This window comes from Rattus rattus, chromosome 8 (assembly GCF_011064425.1).
Source record: "Rattus rattus isolate New Zealand chromosome 8, Rrattus_CSIRO_v1, whole genome shotgun sequence".
NCBI lineage: Eukaryota > Metazoa > Chordata > Mammalia > Rodentia > Muridae > Rattus > Rattus rattus.
This window is the reverse complement of record NC_046161.1, coordinates 60,304,713-60,326,023: the sequence shown is the minus strand read 5'-3', so window position 1 is coordinate 60,326,023 and position 21,311 is coordinate 60,304,713. Positions and strand designations below refer to the sequence as shown.

Here is a 21,311-nt window from a genome sequence, read left to right as displayed (position 1 = left end):
TCACTAAGGGCCCTCACGTAGGTGGGTAAGGGATCTATTTATCTTCTGGAACTGCACACCAACTTACCAACTGGATGGCTATCATTAACACCGTCTTCAAAGTAAACGTTCGGTCACAGAGGTCAAACAAGTCTTCCAAGCTAGGGCCAAGGAGTTCCAGCACCATGGCATTGTACTTCCCACATGGTCCAAAGTAATAAACCTGTGGGAGACCTTCACCTGAAAGCAGAAGGGTGAATGGGGTACAGAGTGAGAGACACAAAGCATAAGACGAATGCAATGAATGGAATATAAAGTGTAATCTATAAGATTTCAATTTCCTTTTACAGTCCCTCTTGGAAAAATTAGACTGAGTGTAATGGCTTCAGTGGGAACTATTACTGGGTGGAAAAGGCAGTCATTGCACAACATGTCCAAATAGGCAGTTATTTAATACCAGAGTGCCAAAGGCCTTTCCACTGCTGTATAAAAGAAAATGGTCCCAATCCATTATTGCTTCAGGGTGTAAACTATTCTTCCCAAAGGATGCCTGAAAGTGCACCGTCATAAAGGGTTCAAAGGAAGCCTCATGAGCTCAAATCTAAGCTAACAAACCTTGTTACATTAGCTGGCTTCATTAGTACTCCCAGGGCTCACTGCTAAAGCCAAAAAAAAAAAAAAAAAAAAGAGTTGCTGCCCCATGGAGAATTCAGATTGAAGAGGGTAGGCCAAAGAGGTGCAGCCTGGCCCTAGGCCAGCACAACTGGCTTTCCTCTCACACAGAATCTCTGTAGGGATTTGTTTCTCTCAGCTAGAAGTCAACAGACACTTAGCATTTGTTGCTGTTAAGTAATTATGAAAGGAAAGGGAGAAACTAAAATCTCAAATGCTGCAGTTTTCCCAAATTTGAAATTCATAGATATGTAAAGCTAAAAATCCAGGTTTTCTCACCTAAATAGCAACTTGTGAATTAATTCCTCTTTACGGTGAATCATAAAAACAAGGTATTCGATAAGTGCGTATAAAATGACGCCATGAGAACAGTGGATACTTAGAAAGCTACAGACCTCATCTTATTTAGCACCAACATTCCCATCCCACAGGTACACAAGTACAGAAGTCTAGAATTATGTATGCTGTCCATTACTACAGCCCCTCCTTCAAAGTTTAACAGAATATAATTTTATCTATCTATTTACTTATTTTAGGGTTTTTTTGTTTGTTTGTTTGTTTTTTTGAGACAAGGTTTCCCTGTTTAGCCTTGGCTGTCTTGGAACTTGATCTGTAGACAAGGCTGGCCTTGAACTCAGAAATCTACCTGCCTCTGGCTCCAGAGTGTACCACCATGCCTGGCATCCATCTTTTTATTTTTTTAAAGAGTTATTTTTGGGACTGGGTTGATGGCTTAGCTGTTAAGGGGCTAGACTCACAGCCCCCCAAAAAATTTTGTATGTATGTGTACATGTATGTATGCCATGTGTGTACTGGTGCCCATGGAGGCTAGAAGAGGGCATCAGATCCTCTGGAGCTTCAGTAACAGGTAATTATGAGATGAAGATGCTGGGATCCGAACTGCAGCCCTCCACAAGAGAAGGAAGAACTCTTTACGGTTGAACTGTCTTGTCTCTCTAGCCACCATTGTTTTCTAATTTATATGGATGAAATACAGGCAGAAGCAACACATACCTATCCTATACCTAACACATAATTATCCTTTTCCCCAAGGGAGGCCTATTTTTTTTTTTTGGAAAGATGTATTTATTTATTATACATAAGTACACTGTAGCTGTCTTCAGACACACCAAACGAGAGCATCAGATCCCATTACAGATGGTTGTGAGCCACCATGTGGTTGCTGGGAATTGAACTCAGGACCTCTGGAAGAGCAGTCAGTGCTCTTAACCATTGAGCCATCTCTCCAGCTGCAGGAAGGTCTTATATATATCTTGAGATACTGTGACTCACTGCCACAAAGTGTACATGCTTAGCTTTTTCATGTACTTCATCAATCTATCTTGTGCCTCTTAGACCCCAAACCACTGGAGCATTCCAGTAATTTCTAGTAAGGTACTCCTGGCTCCTCCTACTTCTGGAGCTATTTTTATTCTGTCTTTAAACAGAAACAGGGTTGAAATTGAATTGTCTTTTCCCCCTCCTCCTGTTGTTCTGAAGTCATTTTTCAGTTAATTTTAAACATATAATCGTAACAGTTGTTTCCAAGGAACCTTGCTGAGAAATTCAATGTAGAATATTCTACTGAAGAGGTTAATTCCTTTTATCTTTCAAATACAATGATAGATGGAATTTGGGGATATACTTTAAATTTGTGTGTGTGTGTGTGTGTGTGTGTGTGTGTGTTTGTGTGTGTTTATGCTGTGCAGTGCAGTGCAGTGCAGTGCAGATGTATGTGTACATTTGTGTGTAGGCCAGAGTCAACCTTCGGTGTTGTTCCTGTCTTTGCCCTTCCAGCACTGAGGTTACAAGGGTGCACCACTGTGCCTGGCTTTTTACATGGGTATAGGGTGGGGTGTTGAACTTTTGGTCTTAAATTTACCAACTGAGCTATCTCTCCAGTCCCCAGAACTTCTGATCACTGCAAAAAGCAACCTGCAAAGTTACAATGATTACAGGAATCAATGTATGATTCCAAATGAGATGGAAGCAGAAATTTTTGGGTGTGGTTCTATGAAGAAAAGCTCATTTAAATGGAAGGGAAATCTTACAGAACTCCAACGAGAAACACCAAGTACCTTTAGGATATAACATAGCAACAGGAATAAATGTAGCACACAAAAGAGTTTGGGGGGGCTGGAGAGATGGCTCAGCGGTTAAGAGCCCTGGACTGCTCTTCCAGAGGTCCTGAGTTCAATTCAGCAACCACATGGTGGCTCCCAACCATCTGTAAAGAGATCCGATGCGTCTTCTGGTGTGTCTGAAGACAGCTACAGTGTACTTATATATAATAAATGAATAAATCTTTAAAAAAACAAAAGAGTTTGGTATTTGATGTCTGTGGACTTTCCATCCTTTTACATGCCCCCTCTACAAACCCTTTTGTTGAGATGTTGGGATTGAACCTTAGGTGAATGGTGTACCACTAACCTACGACTCTAGAGCTGTTTCCAGGTTTTTCTTAATCTAACTGAACTACAGGTATATGCTTTATTTAAAAAAAGAAAAACCAAAGCTAACCCTATTTAATAAATTCATTCTTCCTTTACTTGGTTGAATTCCCAAGTCGAGGCACATTATCCTCTTTTTAAATATTTAAATACTCCAAGTCAGGTCAGAGTGATTAGTTGCTTGTTTTCAACAACTTTCAATATCAAACCTAGGGGATCCTTGCCATAAATTTCCATATTTACTAAAAACTTACAAAAGCATTTTTGGATAATGTTTATAATTTGTAGCAATAATGTCAGTAATAAATTCTGTCTACAAACTTCATAGCGCGAGGAGCTCCTGTTTGCTGCATGTGAGACTTCGGAAGGCCTCAGTGTGCGTTGGGGGTGTTTGCAGGCTGAGCTGTACAGCATTTCTACAGAGGTATGGGTTCCAAAATACTAGTGTAGAAAGACTTCAAGTCAATAGTCTTGAATCTAGTATTTGCTTCTCCTACTTATAGCAAATTCCTTTGCTGTTCATCAGATGGGTTTTTTTTTTTAATCTTTCCCAACACTGAAGAATTTAAACTAGTTCCTTTTTAAATATTAATTATGACCATAATTTCCTTTAGTTACCTTCTAGGCTTATCTTTGTAAAGCCACAAGATCAGTGTGAATTAAACTTAAGTTCCACATGGAGTAACAATTAAAATGTAAGCTACCAGTGTCATGCAACTAGAACAATGTTTACCTGAAACATGTCTAAAACTTAAGACAGAAGCAGATGAAGTGGCTTTACTTCACATCTGCAGAATTAAAATTTCTAGGAGCAGAGCAGAAGCAAACAGCGCTCTGTAGGTGTTATGCAGTCCCAACTGGAAAGTGCCGCTGGGCAGGAGAAATATGAGGCATTGCTTTGTTTTATGACTAGTATATTACCAGGACTCAGAGAACATTATTTGTCTATTCATCTGAGACCATCTGAGACCATGTCCTCATTATAAACAGTTCAGACTGGCCTCAAACTTGCTATCTTCCTGCCTTAACATCAGACTGTTGGCATTGCAGGTATGACACCAAATCCAGCTTGGACACAGTACCTTTTAAAGGAAATAATTTAAAGGTCATTTAACAGATTTCCTAGTGATGAGAACAGCCTTCTATCCCAAGTTTGTTTTTTTTTTTTTTTTAGGTTATTATAAGAAAAAGACTACCAAGTAGGAAAGTGTCTTCAGGAGATGTAGTTGTAATTAAATAGAACTGTCTGTACAGAGAGTTGCCTGTTTAAATGCTATTCCATGCCTGTGTATTTTGCATGGCTACCCATATAGTAGCAGCAGACCTCCACAACTCTTTGTATAGAGATTACCATACAATAATGTTTTACCCACCTCTGGGATGAATGCAAGTGAAAATTCTGAATCTTTTATTCTTTTGTAGAGCAATCTCCAATTTACTGCTTAATATAATTTAAATTAACATTATGTTGTAGAATTCTAATAAAATTGGGAGTAAATGCAATACAAGCTATATACATGACAAAGAAGGCTCTTCTTGTGAAGAATTATGAGAGCATGGATGGCAAAGCCGAGCAAAGGAAATATGCACCAGATTCTGTGATTACGCTATATCAGAAACTAAGGTAGTTTTATAAACACTCACTGCTTCTCTCTCTCTCTTTCTGAGGGGTGCAGGTTTCACTGTAACCTAGGTTAACAAATTCACTCTAGCCTGGGCTGACCTTGAACTTGAAATAATCCTCCTATTTCTGTCTCTCTAGTACTGGGATGTCAGGCTTAAAAACCACCATATTGGGCTAGCTTTATAATCTTTTATCTGCTCTGGAAATAATGCATTCATAAGTGAGGCCTCCCATTAAATCAGCCAAAGGAAAAGGAACAGTTTAATCATAGGTTAAACCCTCCTCAAACCTAAAGTGCAAGATTATAGCACATCATCCTGACTATTTTTCCAGAAATAGCCTTTCCATTTAGCAATGGCATTTTCTTGTAAATCTTGTAAGCCATATGTCTCACACATATATCAAGTTGTATAGCACAGGAAGTAAGGTTACAACACCACAACTAATTATCATGAATTTAATTTGGGTTAAAACAGCCATACCAACATTAATTGCTTATTTAGCATTCAAGCTGCTGCTACGTAAAAAGATTCCACAATGGACTATGAACAGTAACTAAACAGAGAGTTTAAATGTATATCAGGCTGAGAACTGAAATAAAACCACCGGAAAGCTTTGGTAGTTTGTTTCTACTATTACCTAATAGTTGTTATTTAAAGTTGTCTAACTGTGAAGTAAACTCTATCTACAATAAAATATGGATATATAACTAGTACTTACATTAAAACTTTAACCTAGGTATGGTGGCTCATATCTATAGTTCCACCTATTCAAAGCTGGAGATGAGAGGACTGCTCTGAGTTTGGTCACTACAGGCTACAGTTTTGTTTAAAAAACAAACAGGTGGGAGTACTTGTGGAAGCGTGAGAATGAGTTCGTATGCCCAGCATAGTTTCTGGGACGTAGGGAACAATGTAGTTTTATTTATATATATTGGGTGGCGGGGTAGATGTTGGTAGTTTCATTGTAGTCTAGACTAATGGGAAATCCACTTAATAGCCCAGGCTGGCCTCAAACTTACAGTAACCACAGCTTCATCAAGGATAAAGATAGGATTGCTGGGGCTGCCATTAGTTCAAGGTTCAGTAAAAATGCCCTCCTTAAGGGATAAAAAGACCACCTTGGGGTTTTGATTGTTGTTAGGTTTTTTTGTTTTGTTTTGTTTTTCTTTTGTTTTTGTTTTTGTTGAGATAGTCTCTAATGTAGCTCTGGACATCTTTGAACTTGCTATATAGACCAAGCTAGACTTGAACTCATAGAGATCCACCAGACTCTGCCTCCCTAGTGTTGGGATTAAAGGCATGTACCATTATACCCAGACTAAGGCTTTGTTTTTTATTTTAAATAAAGACTTACATTCTTTTAATTCTGTGTGTGTGTCTATCTGTCTGTCTGTGAGGGTACCATCCTTTGGAGCTGGAGTTATGAGCATTTTGATGAGAACTAAACTCAGAAACACTGAAAGAGCTGTATATGTGCTAAACTACTGAGCCAGCTCTCCAGTCCTGTGATGGAATTATAAAGAGAGAATAGCTATTGAATTTCCAAGAGTGTTCTGAAAGCTAAGGGATGCTGATTCTTAACACACATGTGAACAATAACAACTAAATTCATGACAATTCTAGGGAACACTTGGAAGAAATAAAAGAGGGAAAGATGAGGCTACCCAAATACCAGCAACATGTCAATTTATCGTCCTGACAAAACACGCCAAATTCCTATTAGATTGTCTCTGTTTATGTATGTCTTCTCTGTAAACAGAAGATTAACTGCAGGCAGTAACTACTGAATGTTAATAGTATTTTTGTGTTAGTATCTAGCACTGGTCCAGACATTTAACTGATTTGAAGAAAGAGGACTAATTAACAAATGCCATGTGATGAAAAATATCGGGGATTTCTACATGGAATGCATGCTTACCCAAGATGCTAAAATGCACATACACACAAAAAGCAAAACAAACTTGGCAGATTTTAAATATATATGGAGTGAAACTAAATGAATCCCCCAAGATTATTTCAATCTCCTTGAAATAAAATAGGAGTTTTTTGAAAGTGACTCAAGGTTGCAATCTTTCACACTGGCTTTCTCCTTCCATGAAGGCTGTTTACAGCTTACTCTGTGCGACTCTCTTTGCTTTAGCTAAGAGCACTAAAGGCTACACTCAACAATATTTACTCTCTTATACCTGCACAGTGCAGCACCAATGACCTCCAACCTCAGCAATTAGGGAGACTGAAGAACAAGGATCATAGGTTCAAAGTCATCTTAAACACAATTAAGGCTCTGAAGAAAATCAACAACCAATTGAACAATAACAACAACAAAACATAACAGCCATACCGTTGGCACAGACTATCTGAGCTGTTTAAATGCAAAGAAAATTTGATCCCCACCACCACCACCACCTTGCTTCTATCCATTTACAGATAAACACAATATTTTGGTCATGCTTAGTTTCTTACCTCACTGGTATCTCACTCATCCCTGAGCAACTCTATGAAATAATGTGACCATGTGATTATACCTTAACAGTGGTGCTCATGGAGATGTTACTAAAGGACAAAGTTACGGGTATTATCTACATACAGCATTCATACATAAGCTGGGCAAGGGGATAGTTAATTTCCAAGATAGCCTATGATTTCATCACATCATTCAAAATAGTGTATAATGTAATGTGTAATTTAAAACTGTAGAAGATCTCACTTCTGAAATCCCTACACCCTCACCCCCACCCCCTCTCTCTGTACTGGAGAATCTATGCTAGGCTAGCATTTTCCCTTACTGAGTTAAGATCCAGCATTCATTTTTGGGCATTTATATAAACAAGTCTTGAATGTAAATTCTTTGAAGATGAAATAACGAGTCAAAGAGTACACATACTTTAACATTTTGCACATGTGTCAGCTTCAAGTCATTGTTTAAAAAATGTCTGAGAAAAACAACTTAAAAAGGGAAAATATTTACTCTGTTTTAGAGGTTCTACCCCACAGTCACTAGGCCCAGTGTGTCTGAAGCTTGGCAAAGCATTGCCGCAGAAGCATGCTGCTCACATTACTACAGCCAGGAAGTGATGACAGGGCAACGGTAAGTGTCCCAATAACACCTTTCACATGTGCTTTCTCACAAGGTTCTGCCACCTTCCAACAGCACCACAAGCTGGTGTCGAAGCCACTAAAACACAAGCTTGGTGGGACACTTCAGATCCGAATGTTAACAGTCTGTAAACAATGCTGCTGGAGTACTAAGTCCTCTTTGTTCTGTTCTTGTCCTGGGCCTACATTCAACAGTTACTGCCATGGTCCCATTACTTGGAGATCTAAGCTTGAGGGGTACCTACTGTCCACATGCTTGTATTACTACCTTTTATACTCAGTCATAAGTGTGTGAAAGAGTATTTTGTCCACGACCATAAAGAATTAATTATTCCTGTCTGAAGGAACTGCAGGGACAAAAATGGAGAAGAGACTGAGAGAAAGGAGGTCCAGGGACGGGCCCAACTTGGGATCCATCTCAAGGGGGGGCTCAAAGTCCTGACACTATTACTTATTCCATGGTGTGCTTACCTCTGAGAGGTCTAACCAGCAACTGACTGAGACAGACACAGATACTTACACCCAGCCACTGAACAAGCCAGGAATCCCTGAGGTTGAACTAGGGAAAGGCTGGAAGAAGCTGAAGAGGAGAGCGACCTCTCAGAAAGACCAGCAGTCTCAACTAACCTGGACCCCTGAAATCTCTCTGATACGAGCCACCAACCAGGCAGCATACATTAGTTCGTCTGAGGCCCCCAACACATATACAGAAGAGGATGCCTGGTCTGGCCTTAGTGAGGGAAGATGCACCTAACCCTTGATAGACTTGAGGCCCCAGGGAGTAAGGAGATCCTCTTGGAGTTGGGGGTTGGGAAGAAGGGAATGGGATGAGAAACTGTCAGAGGGTAGACTGGGAGTGGAATAATGACTGGACTATAAAAATAAAATTAAAGATAATTTTTAAAAAAATAGCAGTTTGTCTTTTTATTTAATGTATCACTGATAATTCAAAACCAGGAGACTCCTTCTTGCACTAGTTGTTTAATATCACACAGGAAATTTCTTTCATGGTATTGTGTAAGACTACTATAAACAATGCTATAGAATTTACATAGACTTTCAATTAATCCTATCAGCTATGTAAGAGTATTTTTATTTATCTTTAATAGATAATGATCTGAAGTAACTTGCTCAGGCTGAGCAAGTCCTAAATCCTGACTTCTGCCTCTATGTTTTGGTCTCAGGCTTCTGCTACATCACATTTACTTACCTGTGATCTAAATTCATAGACTTAATGGCATGAACTCTGGGTCATATACCTTGACAGGATCCGAACCTATTTTTTCACTACCATACAAATATATAAGTATAAGAGCCCAAATGACAGTTAAAAAAATCTGATGATTAAGTTGACAGATTTGGTTGATAGATTATTAATGTGAATGATTAAGAAAAATATTTGTGTAACAGATACACAACTAAGATTTGGAAAAGCTCTAAACGTTGCTTTAAAAACAGAACTTTTTGGTTGGATATGGTGGTGCATGCCTCTAATGTCAGCAAGCAGACTTTTTGTATATCCTAGGCCACCCTGGTCTACATGGTAAGTACAGGTCAGCCAGGAGCACACAGTAACACTCTGTTTCAACAAAACCAACCAAATACACAAATCCTAATAAGGAATCAATTTTCAGATTAAGCCTAAAAATTAAATATATCATGTAGAACTTAAGAAAACAACTTGGCATATATTTAGAATAATACAGAAAATATAAAAGGCAGATTAAGAATGTTTTTATTCCCTGTGGGCCCATATTACAAAATGTTCCAAGAAGTATCCTAACTGAAAGAACAAGCCCATATAATGTAGATGTGGCTGCAGTCACCAAAACTCATGGCAAAATTTGGGTGTCATAAAAACTCACAGTAAAATCTGGATGTCAGCTGCAGCAGTATTAGAAGTTGGGCTTTTAGGAGAAACTGATGGTTTTTGCATAAGAATGCATAAGGAATGGAATACAGTTCTCTGAGGAGCCATTTTCTATATCTTCAAAGTCAGCCTAACAGTTAAATACGTATAGGAATTTAAAAGACAACTTGGCACACTTGCACGAGAACATGCTGCTTCTAATCTCCAAATCCATGTCTGATAGCTACTTTATTCCTTCATCGAACATCACCAGACAGAAAAAAGTAAACAGTAAAGGACAGTTGCCATAACAGAAGGGTTGGGAGCACTGTACAGGTAAGGGCGGTTGGAGTCGTGGAGGATGAGCACGCTGACTAGGCTGGACAGGCTAGGAAAGCATGTAGGGAGCCTGAGAAAGTACAGTGGCAGAAGCAAGGCAATAAGCAGACAGCTCTTTGGAGACTAGGAAGCTTCCCAACCTTTTGCTTTTAGAGTTTTCTTTCTTTTTTAAACATTATATTATTTTGTGTGTATGGATATTTCACCTACATGTATGTATGTGCACCATGCATGTGCCTGGTGCTTTTAGAGGTCAGAACAGAGAGCTGGATTACTACAAACTGGAGTAACAAATGGCTGTGAATCACAATTTTGTGTTGGGAATCAAACCCAGGTCCTCCACGAGAGCAGCAAGTTCTATTAACTGCCAAGCCATGTCTCCAGCTCCTCTCAGAGTTTTCTTGAATCCTGGAGTACCTACTAAACAATTTCTTTAAAAGTAATGGTAGATTGGGGATAGAGAGATGGCTCAGTAGTTGAGTACTTGTTGCTCTTCCAGAGGATTGAGGTTTGATTCCCAACATGCACATGGAGGTTAAGATGTGAGACTGGCTGCATGCTTCCTAGACACTCATGTGGTGCCTAGAACACACACATGCAGGCAAAGGACCCATATACACAAAATGAGAAGAGACAATTAAGCTGGGCATAATGGCATGTGTCTTTAATTTCAGCAGTGAGGTGGCAGAGGCAAGTAGGGCATCTATGAGTTAGAGGCCAGGCTGGCCATCAAAAAGATTCCTGGGCCGGCAAAGACTACATAGTGAGAACACGTCTCAAAACAAGCAAGCAAATACATAAAAATCAGAAAGAGAAAGAAAGGAAAAACCATAGTAGAGGTCATTGGTAAAGCAGCAGCTAAGCAAATAGAAAGTAAGTAACCATACCCATGTCTCAGTGTAACTTCAATACTATTTTCACAGGAAATAGTTCTTCTCCATTAAAAATATTTTTAAGGGTGGTGGGAGTGGGGGTGGGTGGGGACCTGGGTGATAAAATGCTTATTTATTCAAAGTCATAGTTTAAAATACATTTTTTGAGACAGTTTCATGTAGCTCAGACTGGTCTTAAACTCATCATGTAGCTGAGGACAACAACCATGAACTTCTGTCCCTCCAACCTCTACCTTCTAAGTGCTGTGATTATAGTTGTGAACTAACCACATGACAATGGAGCCACAAATTTTGCTTTAGAATTTCTTAGGAGCCACATTTTAAAAATAAATATGTGTGAAATTAAATGTAACAATATATTATACTTATCTAATATCTAAATTGTCATTTAAATTATCTTTGTATGGGTGTTTTGCCTGCATGTATAGCTCTTTTAGAAGACCAACCAGTGTTCTTAACTGCTGAGCTAGTTGTCTAATCTTATAGAATCATTTTTTTTTAAAAAAATTTATTTATTTTATTTATATGAGTACACTGTAGCTGTCTTCAGACACACAACAGAAGAGGGCATCGGATCTCATTACAGACAGTTGTGAGCCACCATATGGTTGCTGGGAATTGAACTCAGGACCTCTGGAAGAGCAGTCAGTGCTTTTAACCACTGAGCCATCTCTCCCGCCCATAGAATCAAATTTTAAATTACATTTTAAACTTTTTTTAGGGAGAGAGCAAAATGTTTGAAATTAAATATGTAGTTTCCATTTACACTTAAGTTAAAGGGCTTCAGTTCTTACTGTAGTTATGGCAGACAGAGGTGAGGCTGGAGAAAGAGTAGGAAGTTCGTTCTATTCTTAGTATTTGGCATGACCCAAGCACACGTAACTTTCTCCTTCCTCCCAACTAAACCTAAGTCTGCTCCTCTGGAGCTAGTCACAAGTTGTTTTCTTTTTACAAGCTTTGTGCTATGCCCACCTTGCATATATACGGTATGCCCAGAACTTATAACCTACATAATCTAAGTAGGATGCCCAATAAAAACCACTTCAGTGAATGTGGACACATGCTGGTTACAGTAATACAGGTGTGTAGTCTTAGCACACAGTATGTGGGAGGTAAAAGCAGGAAGATTCATAGTTTTAGGTCAGCCTGGGTTTTGACACCAAGTCTTAAGCACACCAAAAGCAAGTAAAACTATATAGACAAATACTTGCCTCGGGACTTTGGCTTATCTTGTATTTAGAACCCTTTTCTTACACTTCTATTTTAACATACTTGTTAAAACAGTAGATTTTTGTTAGTGAAAACACCATTTCCAAGCTGGTTGGTGGTAGTGCATGTCTTTAATTCCAGCACTGGAGGTTGCGGGGAAGAGGCAAGCAGATCTCTTTGAGTTCAAGGCAGCCTGGTCCACAGAGTAAGTTCCAGGACAGCCAGGGCTATACAGAAAATACCTGACTTGGAAAAACAAAAGCAAAAACAAAAAACAAAACAAACCAACAAAGAAAAGATCATTCCTTAGATTATTATTAGTTAGCAGAACAAGATATCCTATAGGCCAATCAGGGAGGATGAGTAAAAGTGATAAGAACTAAAAAGTAAGAGTTAAAACACTTGTTAGGCTGTTCAAAGTTCAAAAATGTAGAGGGGAAGAGCTGACAAACTTTCTTAGTGGATGGACTATAAGTAATTAAGAATTACAAAAAGAAAAACAGGAGTCTAGCATGACTGTCCTCTGAGAGGCCCAACAAGCAGCTGACTGAGACAGATACAGATACTTACGCCCAACCATTGAACAGAATCTGGGAACCCTTGTGGTTGAATTAGGGAAAGGCTGGAAGGAGCTGAAAAGGAGGGCAACCCCATAGGAAGACCAGCAGTCTCAACTATCCCAGACCCCTGAGGTCTCTCGGACACTGAGCCACCAACCAGGCAGCATACACCAGCTGGTCCAAGGCCCCCAACACATATTCAGAAGAGGATGCCTGGTATGGTCTCAGTGAGAGAAGATGCACCTAACCCTTGAGAAACTTGAGGCCCCAGAGAGTGGGGAGGCCTGGCAAGGAGTAGGGTAGCGTTGGGGGGTGAGGGGGCCACCATCCTCTTGGAGTTAGGATGTAGAGAATGGGATGAAGAACTGTGGGAGGGAGGACCAGGAAGGGGCAACAACTAGACTGTAAACAAAATAAAAATAACAACAACAAAAACCCCAACCAACCAAACCAAAGAAAATGACAATGTATGATGACCAATGTTAAGAATGCAACTTCTGTTGTTTCTTCTAAAGCATTCTTATAAATTTGCATTCTAAAAATATTAGTAAACTGCAATTTTGATAGTGGGTGGAGGGATATTGATCTTATGCAATCTTTTAAAACAAACAAACAAACAAACAAACAAACAAACAAACAAACAAACAGATTCTTACTTTCCCTCTGGCTGTCCTAGAATTCTCTAAGTAGACCAAGCTGGCCTTGAACTCAGAGATCTGCCTGCTTTTGCCTTCTGAGCATTGTACAGGTGTACACTACTTGACTTTATACAATCTGTTACTGGAACAGAAAGAAAATATTCTCTTACCAATTGTGATGGTTTGTATATGCTCAGCCCGGGGTATGGCCCTGTTGTAGTAGGTGTGTTATTGGAGTAACTGTCTGGAAGTTAATATTCTCAGGTGAAGATGTAGCAATCTCAGCTCCTCCTGTACCATGCCTGCCATGTTCCTGCCTTGATGATACTGGACTGAACTTCTGAACCTGTAAGCCAGACCCAATTAAATGTTGTCCTTTATAGGACTTGCCTTGCCTTGGTCATGGTGTCTGTTCACAGCAGTTAAACCCTAACTAAGAAACCAAAAATACAGATTTTTTGTTCCACAGTACTTGATAGCTTTTAGGATATTAAATATTAGCTCCCCTCTAAATGATTAACCTTGATGTATTATGATAAAGATGTGGAGTGCCTGAAAAATCACTGAACTTACTCTAGCCTTTAGTTTGGAATAAAACTTGCCCTAGTCTAAATGTCAAACAAGTATCCTCTGTCCATAGCAGTGGCTCTCAACCCGTGGGTCATGAACTCATTGGAGGCTGAATGATACTCTCAGAGGGGTCACTGAAGACCACAGGAAAACACAGATATTTACATTATAATTTATAACACTAGCAAAATTAAAGTTATAAAGTAGCAATAAAAATTGGCTGGGGGGTCACCACAATATAAGGAATGTATTAAAGGGTCTCAAAATTAGGAAGGTTGAGAACCATTGGTCCAAGAGTAGTCACTATGTCCTAGTCAAGGCCCAAATGATGGCTTTGAGAATAAGGAAAAAAACTCATAGGCAAGCAGTAAGAAAGATGATGTTAAGACAAAACAATATCAACACACACAACTTAGTGTTACAGGGCAAAAAGTTGCACTAGAACCTTAACCACTGTGTGTATCTGAAAAAATGAGGTCCCCATAGCAGGTTATGGTGGCCAACTCTCTCTTCTAAATCTTTGCCTATGTAAACATAGTAACAATTTTCTAAAACTAACCACAACCCTCCAGTACAGTCACCTTATACATAAGTTAGTTGGGCTTGGACTGGAGAGGTGGCTCAGTAGTTAAGAGCACTGATTGCTCTTCCAGAGGTCCTGAGTTCAAATCCCAGCAAACATATGATGGCTCACAAGCATCTGTAATGGGATCTGATGCCCTCTTCTGGTGTGTCTGAAGACAGATACAGTGTACTTATATATAATAAATAAATAAATCTTTAAAAAAAAAAAAGAAAATATTTAAAAAAAAGAGGTGGGCTTATTTCCAGAACTAGACTTTCTCTTTGGAATGTAAAAGACGTGTCTTCTTCACACTAAGCAAACACCTTCAGTTGGTCTGCTCTTTGCAAAAGTAACACACTGCAAGGGTGTTAGTACCCTGTGTCTCTGTGAGTTATACACAGTTCAACACTTTCATAACACTCTACTGCAACTGAAAAACTAACTATCCAAAATGTGTAAAAAGTGGTTTTCTTTTCTTGTAAGAAAGATCTTCCAAATCTCTTTTTCCTTTGTAATTTTACAAGTAAAGGAAATTACAAAACCCAGAGCGGCTTTTTATACCTTCCTCTTTTACAAAACATAATTAAACTTAAAAGTTTAAAAATTATTTATTTGCATATGCGTGCCATGACCCTTATGTGAAGGACAGAGGACAATTTTAGAGTTCTATCCTTTCACTAAGGGTTTTGGGACTGAACTCAGAAGGCAAGCTTGCACAGGAAGCATGTTTACCTGCTGAGCCTTCTCTGCTGCTCATCTTTCTCTTTTTTAATCCCCCTTAAGACAGTATTTGAAGGTACACCACCTGAGTCATGGTATTGTAGATATGTGCCACCACGTCAGACTCTTGAGTACTGAGGTGAAGGGCAGGGCCAGCTGTGGTTGGCTCTGGAAGAGGAGCACGTCTCTTACAGCACTATACATAGGAAGAGGAGCACGTCTCTCACAGCACTATACATAGGAAGAGGAGCACGTCTCTCACAGCACTAGACATAGGAAGAGGAGCACGTCTCTTACAGCACTATACATAGGAAGAGGAGCACGTCTCTCACAGCACTATACATAGGAAGAGGAGCACGTCTCTTACAGCACTATACATAGGAAGAGGAGCACGTCTCTCACAGCACTATACATAGAAGAGGAGTCTCACGTCTCTTACAGCACTATACATAGGAAGAGGTGCACGTCTCTCACAGCACTATACATAGGAAGAGGAGCACGTCTCTTACAGCACTATACATAGGAAGAGGAGCACGTCTCTCACAGCACTATACATAGGAAGAGGAGCACGTCTCTCACAGCACTATACATAGGAAGAGGAGTCTCTCACAGCACTAGACATAGGAAGAGGAGCACGTCTCTTACAGCACTATACATAGGAAGAGGAGCACGTCTCTCACAGCACTATACATAGGAAGAGGCGCACGTCTCTCACAGCACTATACATAGGAAGAGGCGCACGTCTCTCACAGCACTATACATAGGAAGAGGAGCACGTCTCTCACAGCACTAGCCATAGGAAGAGGCGCACGTCTCTCACAGCACTATACATAGGAAGAGGAGCACGTCTCTCACAGCACCATAGGAAGAGGCGCACGTCTCTCACAGCACTAGCCATAGGGAAGAGGAGCACGCTCTTACAGCACTATACAAAGGAAGAGGAGCATGTCTCTCACAGCACTATACATAGGAAGAGGCGCACGTCTCTCACAGCACTATACATAGGAAGAGGCGCACGTCTCTCACAGCACTATACATAGGAAGAGGAGCACGTCTCTCACAGCACTATACATAGGAAGAGGCGCACGTCTCTCACAGCACTATACATAGGAAGAGGCGCACGTCTCTCACAGCACTAGCCATAGGAAGAGGAGCACGTCTCTTACAGCACTATACATAGGAAGAGGAGCATGTCTCTCACAGCACTATACATAGGAAGAGGCGCACGTCTCTCACAGCACTATACATAACGTGCTTTGCTCCTACTCTACCACACAGCAGAGTCAATGAGGAGACCCCAGTATAAAGCAGTCTCTCACAGCTGTAGTGTTATGCATGATTTACTTTCCTACAGTTATCTACACGGCTCGCACCTGATAGCTGCTAGTGCAATTGCATACCCCGACACTCTCATAATGTTTTAAGTTTATAATTTGTATACTGGGCACACTCACAGCTGTCCTGAACCTCCAGATTGACAAGCCACATCCCTATACAGTCACAGAATTCATCCTGATTCCAGGGTTGGGTCCCAGACACCAGTGATTTTCTTTGGCCGACTAACAGAGGCTATTGTTACGTTGTTTCATTCCTGAGACAGCAGGTGGGAATTCAGAGTACTACTATTTTAAAAAATCTAGACTTCGCATTAGACCATTTTATTAATTCTGTTTGTTTTGATGAAGCATCTTAACTACGTAACTGTAGTTTGTCTTAAATTTACTATGTATCCTTGAACTCAGAGATCTGCCAGCCTCTGCTCCCCCAGAGTTAAGTCAAGTTGTGTGCAATCATACCTAGCCAAATTAATTTATCTTTAATTTCATTTTACATATACAACTGTTTTGCTAGCATGCATACCTATACAACATGTACATGTAATGCCCTTGGAGGCAGGAAGAGGGCACTGGATCACCTGGATTGGAGTTATAGGTTGGGGGCCGCCTGGCATGGGTCTTGAGAACTGGATTTGGGTGATCTGGAAGAGTAGACTGTACTCTGCTAAGCCATATCTCCAGCCCCATTTTAGACTATTTTAACTCAACAAAACAACTTGTAAAAATTCTGGGATTTAACTCAGAAACAACCTCAATTAAGCTTTCAATGATTCCAATTCTAAAAGATCTGATAATTCACCTGACTGAAAAGCATTCCTGTAGGTATGTAGTGCATATACATATGCTCAGAGGCACACAAATGAAAATAAGTATTTTAAAAATAGAAAACAAGTATTAGTACCAAATAAATGATTTATAACTTTTTAAGCTTAGTAAATAAAATAACCCTATGGGCTGATTTAAATATTTATTATTATTGTTGTTGCTGTTGTTGTTTGTTTTTCTTTTTCTTTTTTTCCTTTTTTTTTCCGGAGCTGGGGACCGAACCCAGGGCCTTGCACTCGCTAGGCAAGCGCTCTACCGCTGAGCTAAATCCCCAACCCCGTTGTTTGTTTTTCAAGACAGGATTTCTCTGTGCAGTCCTAGCTGTCTTGAACTCACTCTGTAGACCAGGCTGGCCTTGAACTCTGAGATCCTCCTGCCTCTGCTGCCAGAGTGCTGGGATTAAGAGCAGGCACCATGACTGCTCTGGCTTGATTTTAATTTTAGTTTTCCTTATTTCTGGGCTCGTGATTCACACCTGAGACTCCAGTACTTAGAAATGGGGTTAAGATAACAAGGAATTCAAAGTTAGCCTGGACTATCTGAAACCCTATTTCAAAATAATAATTATATACATAAATAAATATAAGGGGCTAGAGAAATAACTCTGTGGGTAAAGTGGTTACTATTAAAGGATAAGAATCTGAATTTGGATCTCTAGCACCCACATAAATACTAGGTGGGTATGGTATCTGTGTTCAATCCCAGCCCTTAGGAGGGACATGTACACTTTAAAAATAAAATAAAAGAACCAGAGAAAATTTCTTCCTTCTTAAGATACCTAAGTGAGTGGTGGTAGCACATGCCTTTAATTTCCAGTACTCAGGAGGCAAAGGCAGGAACTCTGTGACTTCAAAACCAGCCTGGTCTATACAGCAAGCTCCCAGGACAGCCAGGACTACACAGAGAAACCCTAATATTTCACAGTCACAGGCCTGTGATGAGTAATAGCAAAGCACTGGTGAGCACAATGCTGACCACGTGGTTGCTCCTTCCATGCCTCTGATAAGAAAGGGTTTGTCTATAAGGCTGCACAACACCTTCATTCTGAACACAGTAGCATATGTGCTTTGGCTTCGCACACCTAGCTACTAAAGAATCACAACTGCTTATGCTTAACACATTTATGGTAGACAGATCTCTGAGTCTGAGGCTAGCCTAGTGAGTTCCAGGATAGCCAGGGCTGCGCAGAGAAACCCTGTCTCATCCACAACCCCACATATAAGATATTTACATTACAATGCATAACAGTACCAAAATTACAGTTATGAAATAGCAATGAAATAATTCTATGGTTGGATCACCACAACATGAAGAACTGTATTAAAGGGTTGTTGCATTAGGAAGGTTGAGAAGCACTGCTCTGCTCTAGAGTAAATTCAAATATCACCAAAGTTCTCCTCATCTTGGAAATGTCTGCTACTTAGTTAAGACAAGAATATTAAGACAACATGAACTCCAGTGAAGAATGGTGGATAAAGCTAGGCAGAGCTGTTCACTTGCCACCCTAATACATAGGAGGTTGACAGAAAGATTTCCAGTTCAAGAACAGCCTGAGATACAGAGAAAAGTTCAAGGCTAGCCTGGGATACACAGCAAGACACTGTCAAAACCAATCTACCACAACCAAAGAAAGAAAGAAAGAAAGAAAGAAAGAAAGAAAGAAAGAAAGAAAGAAAGAAAGAAAGAAAGAAAGGAAGGAAGGAAAGGAAAGGAAGAAGGAAGGAGGAAGGGAGGGAAGAGAAAAAGAGGGAAGGGGAGAGGACAAGAGAACGAGGCTGGAGAGATGGTCCAGCAGTTTAGAGTACTGTCTGCTCTTTCAGAAGACCCACGCTAGATTCCCAACACTTACATAGCAGCCTACAAACTGTCAGTAACTCCACTTCCCAGAAACTTGACACCTTTTTCTGGCACCAGGCATGTACAAGGTATATACATATAAAAAAAAAAAAAAGAGAGAGAGAGAGAGAAACTACCACTGGATTTCACAGAAAATGAAGATAACCCTGCAAAGATGGATCAGTGGAAAAAAGTACTTGTCTGTAACTCTAGCAATAGGGAACTCACTGGCTAGTTAGCCTGACAAAAATGGTGAGGTTTACTGAGATAGTATAAAAAAATAAGGTGAAGAGCAATAAAGGAAGACATAAAACACCATCAAGTCTCTCTGTCTCTGTCTCTGTCTCTGTCTCTCTCTCTCTCTCTCACACACACACACCACACACACACACACACACACACACACACACACACACACACACACTCACACACATGGCATGCAGATGTAACTTTCAGATGACACTGGGATAAAAAGCACTAACAGTCTTCAGACAGTGAGCTGGACATGGAAAAGGACATTCAATTTAGTCTTGGAGACTAAGGCACTGTTTCCGAGGGTAAGAATGATGTCTGGAAGACCCACTATATGTGAACATCCAATGCAACGATTGATGTAGAAAGGGGTGGACGTGGCAGAGCGGGAAGGAGTGAAGGAACAGCATCCCTCCTATTCTCACTGGTAGCAATGACCCACACACACCTCAGGGCTGCCTTAAGCAATATGTAATTCTTGAAACCCTCACTTCCTCTTCTGCTTTCTGTGTAACATTTCTTTACAGAGAATATCCAAACCTCTAGACTGCAGTGTTTATGAAGAGCATAAATCCAACGGCACAGATTTTATTTTCATATAAAGAATTTTCCCCAGAGATGAACTCAGGGCCTTGCCCATATCAGGTATTTGCTCTACCACCGACCTGTATGTTAGCTTTGTTTAGTGTTTTCAGGTGCTGTGGCCTTAAAACTGTTAGGTTCAAGTGATCCTTCTATCTTAGACTCCCATATTGCTAGGCTTAAAGATATGCACCACTGTGTGTGGCTTTATATTAAAAAGATAAGAATGGCCTGCTATGGTGGCTTTATCCAGAAGGACTTACAGAAGAAATACTGGAAATTGGCCTGGTCACTTGCCCAGGCCGCTCAAACATCTGCTGGTTTGGATCAGGCATATTTTAACCTATGTGATAGAATTATGAGATGTGTATAAATGTGTTTTTCATAACTAGGCTAAGACAGTTATCACCTTGAAAAATTTGAAACTCACAACACTGTGAGTCAGCTGTTACAGTTCCCACCTGTATTCCTAGTACTTGGGAGGCTAAGGCAGAAGAACCACCGTGAGTTCCAGTCCAGAACTCTACACAGTAAAGTTCAAAGCCAGATGTGGTGACAATGTAAAACCCTACCTCAACCAAGGCAAATCAAACTAGACCAAACCAACATTAGCAAACTAGGGAGAACATCCAATGCAGGAACTGAGGATCAGGGGGTGCACACCTAGAATCCCAGCACTTAGGAGCATCAGGAATCTTGGCTAGCTTGGGCTATAAACAACAAACATGGCCTCAGTGTCCTTGAGACTGTGTAAGAGGTTCAAAAGATAGTTGATTTTAAAAAATGAAATCAAATTTAATAATTTTTAAAATCATAATTATGATGGTTACATGTTGTAATGTTATTAGAAAATAATATAAAAATGTCAGAAAAGAAGCAAGGACAGGAAGAAAGAGTGTTAAGTCAGGGAGAAGGGCTAATAATAATCATGTTTGGCATGTAGAGATCTAATTTTCTCATATGGACAAAACCAACAGAGTAATTAGAAAGATCCAGAAGCCCCCAATGATAATTAAAGTACTCTTGTAAACTCACTTCTTTTTTCAATATATATGGTCTACCTATATATAGAAATAAATATGTATAGCTACTTATTTATAAACAAATAAACAAACAAACCAACAAGATTCCATCAATTCTATTCTCAGGCTAGAAAAACCAATCTCAAGTTATTCACATACCCTGAGAATTTAGTTTTCAGGTGCAATCTTTAAAAAATTAACTTTATTTTTATATGTATGGATATTTTGCCTGCACATATGTCTGTGCACTACGTGTGTGCCTGGTGCCTGAGAAAGCAGAAGAGGATGAGG

General features: G+C 39.9%; 1 protein-coding gene across 8 annotated transcripts in view; it reads right to left on the bottom strand.

The window, feature by feature from the left end:
- Positions 1 to 21,311, bottom strand: part of Csnk1g1 (casein kinase 1 gamma 1) — a 137,017-nt gene that overhangs the window by 41,920 nt on the left and 73,786 nt on the right. For all 8 annotated transcript variants that reach the window (XM_032910595.1, XM_032910594.1, XM_032910598.1 and 5 more), the window contains one exon: positions 68 to 219. In XM_032910595.1, coding sequence (XP_032766486.1) covers positions 68 to 219 — 152 coding nt within the window. The remainder of the gene's footprint in view (positions 1 to 67; positions 220 to 21,311) is intronic.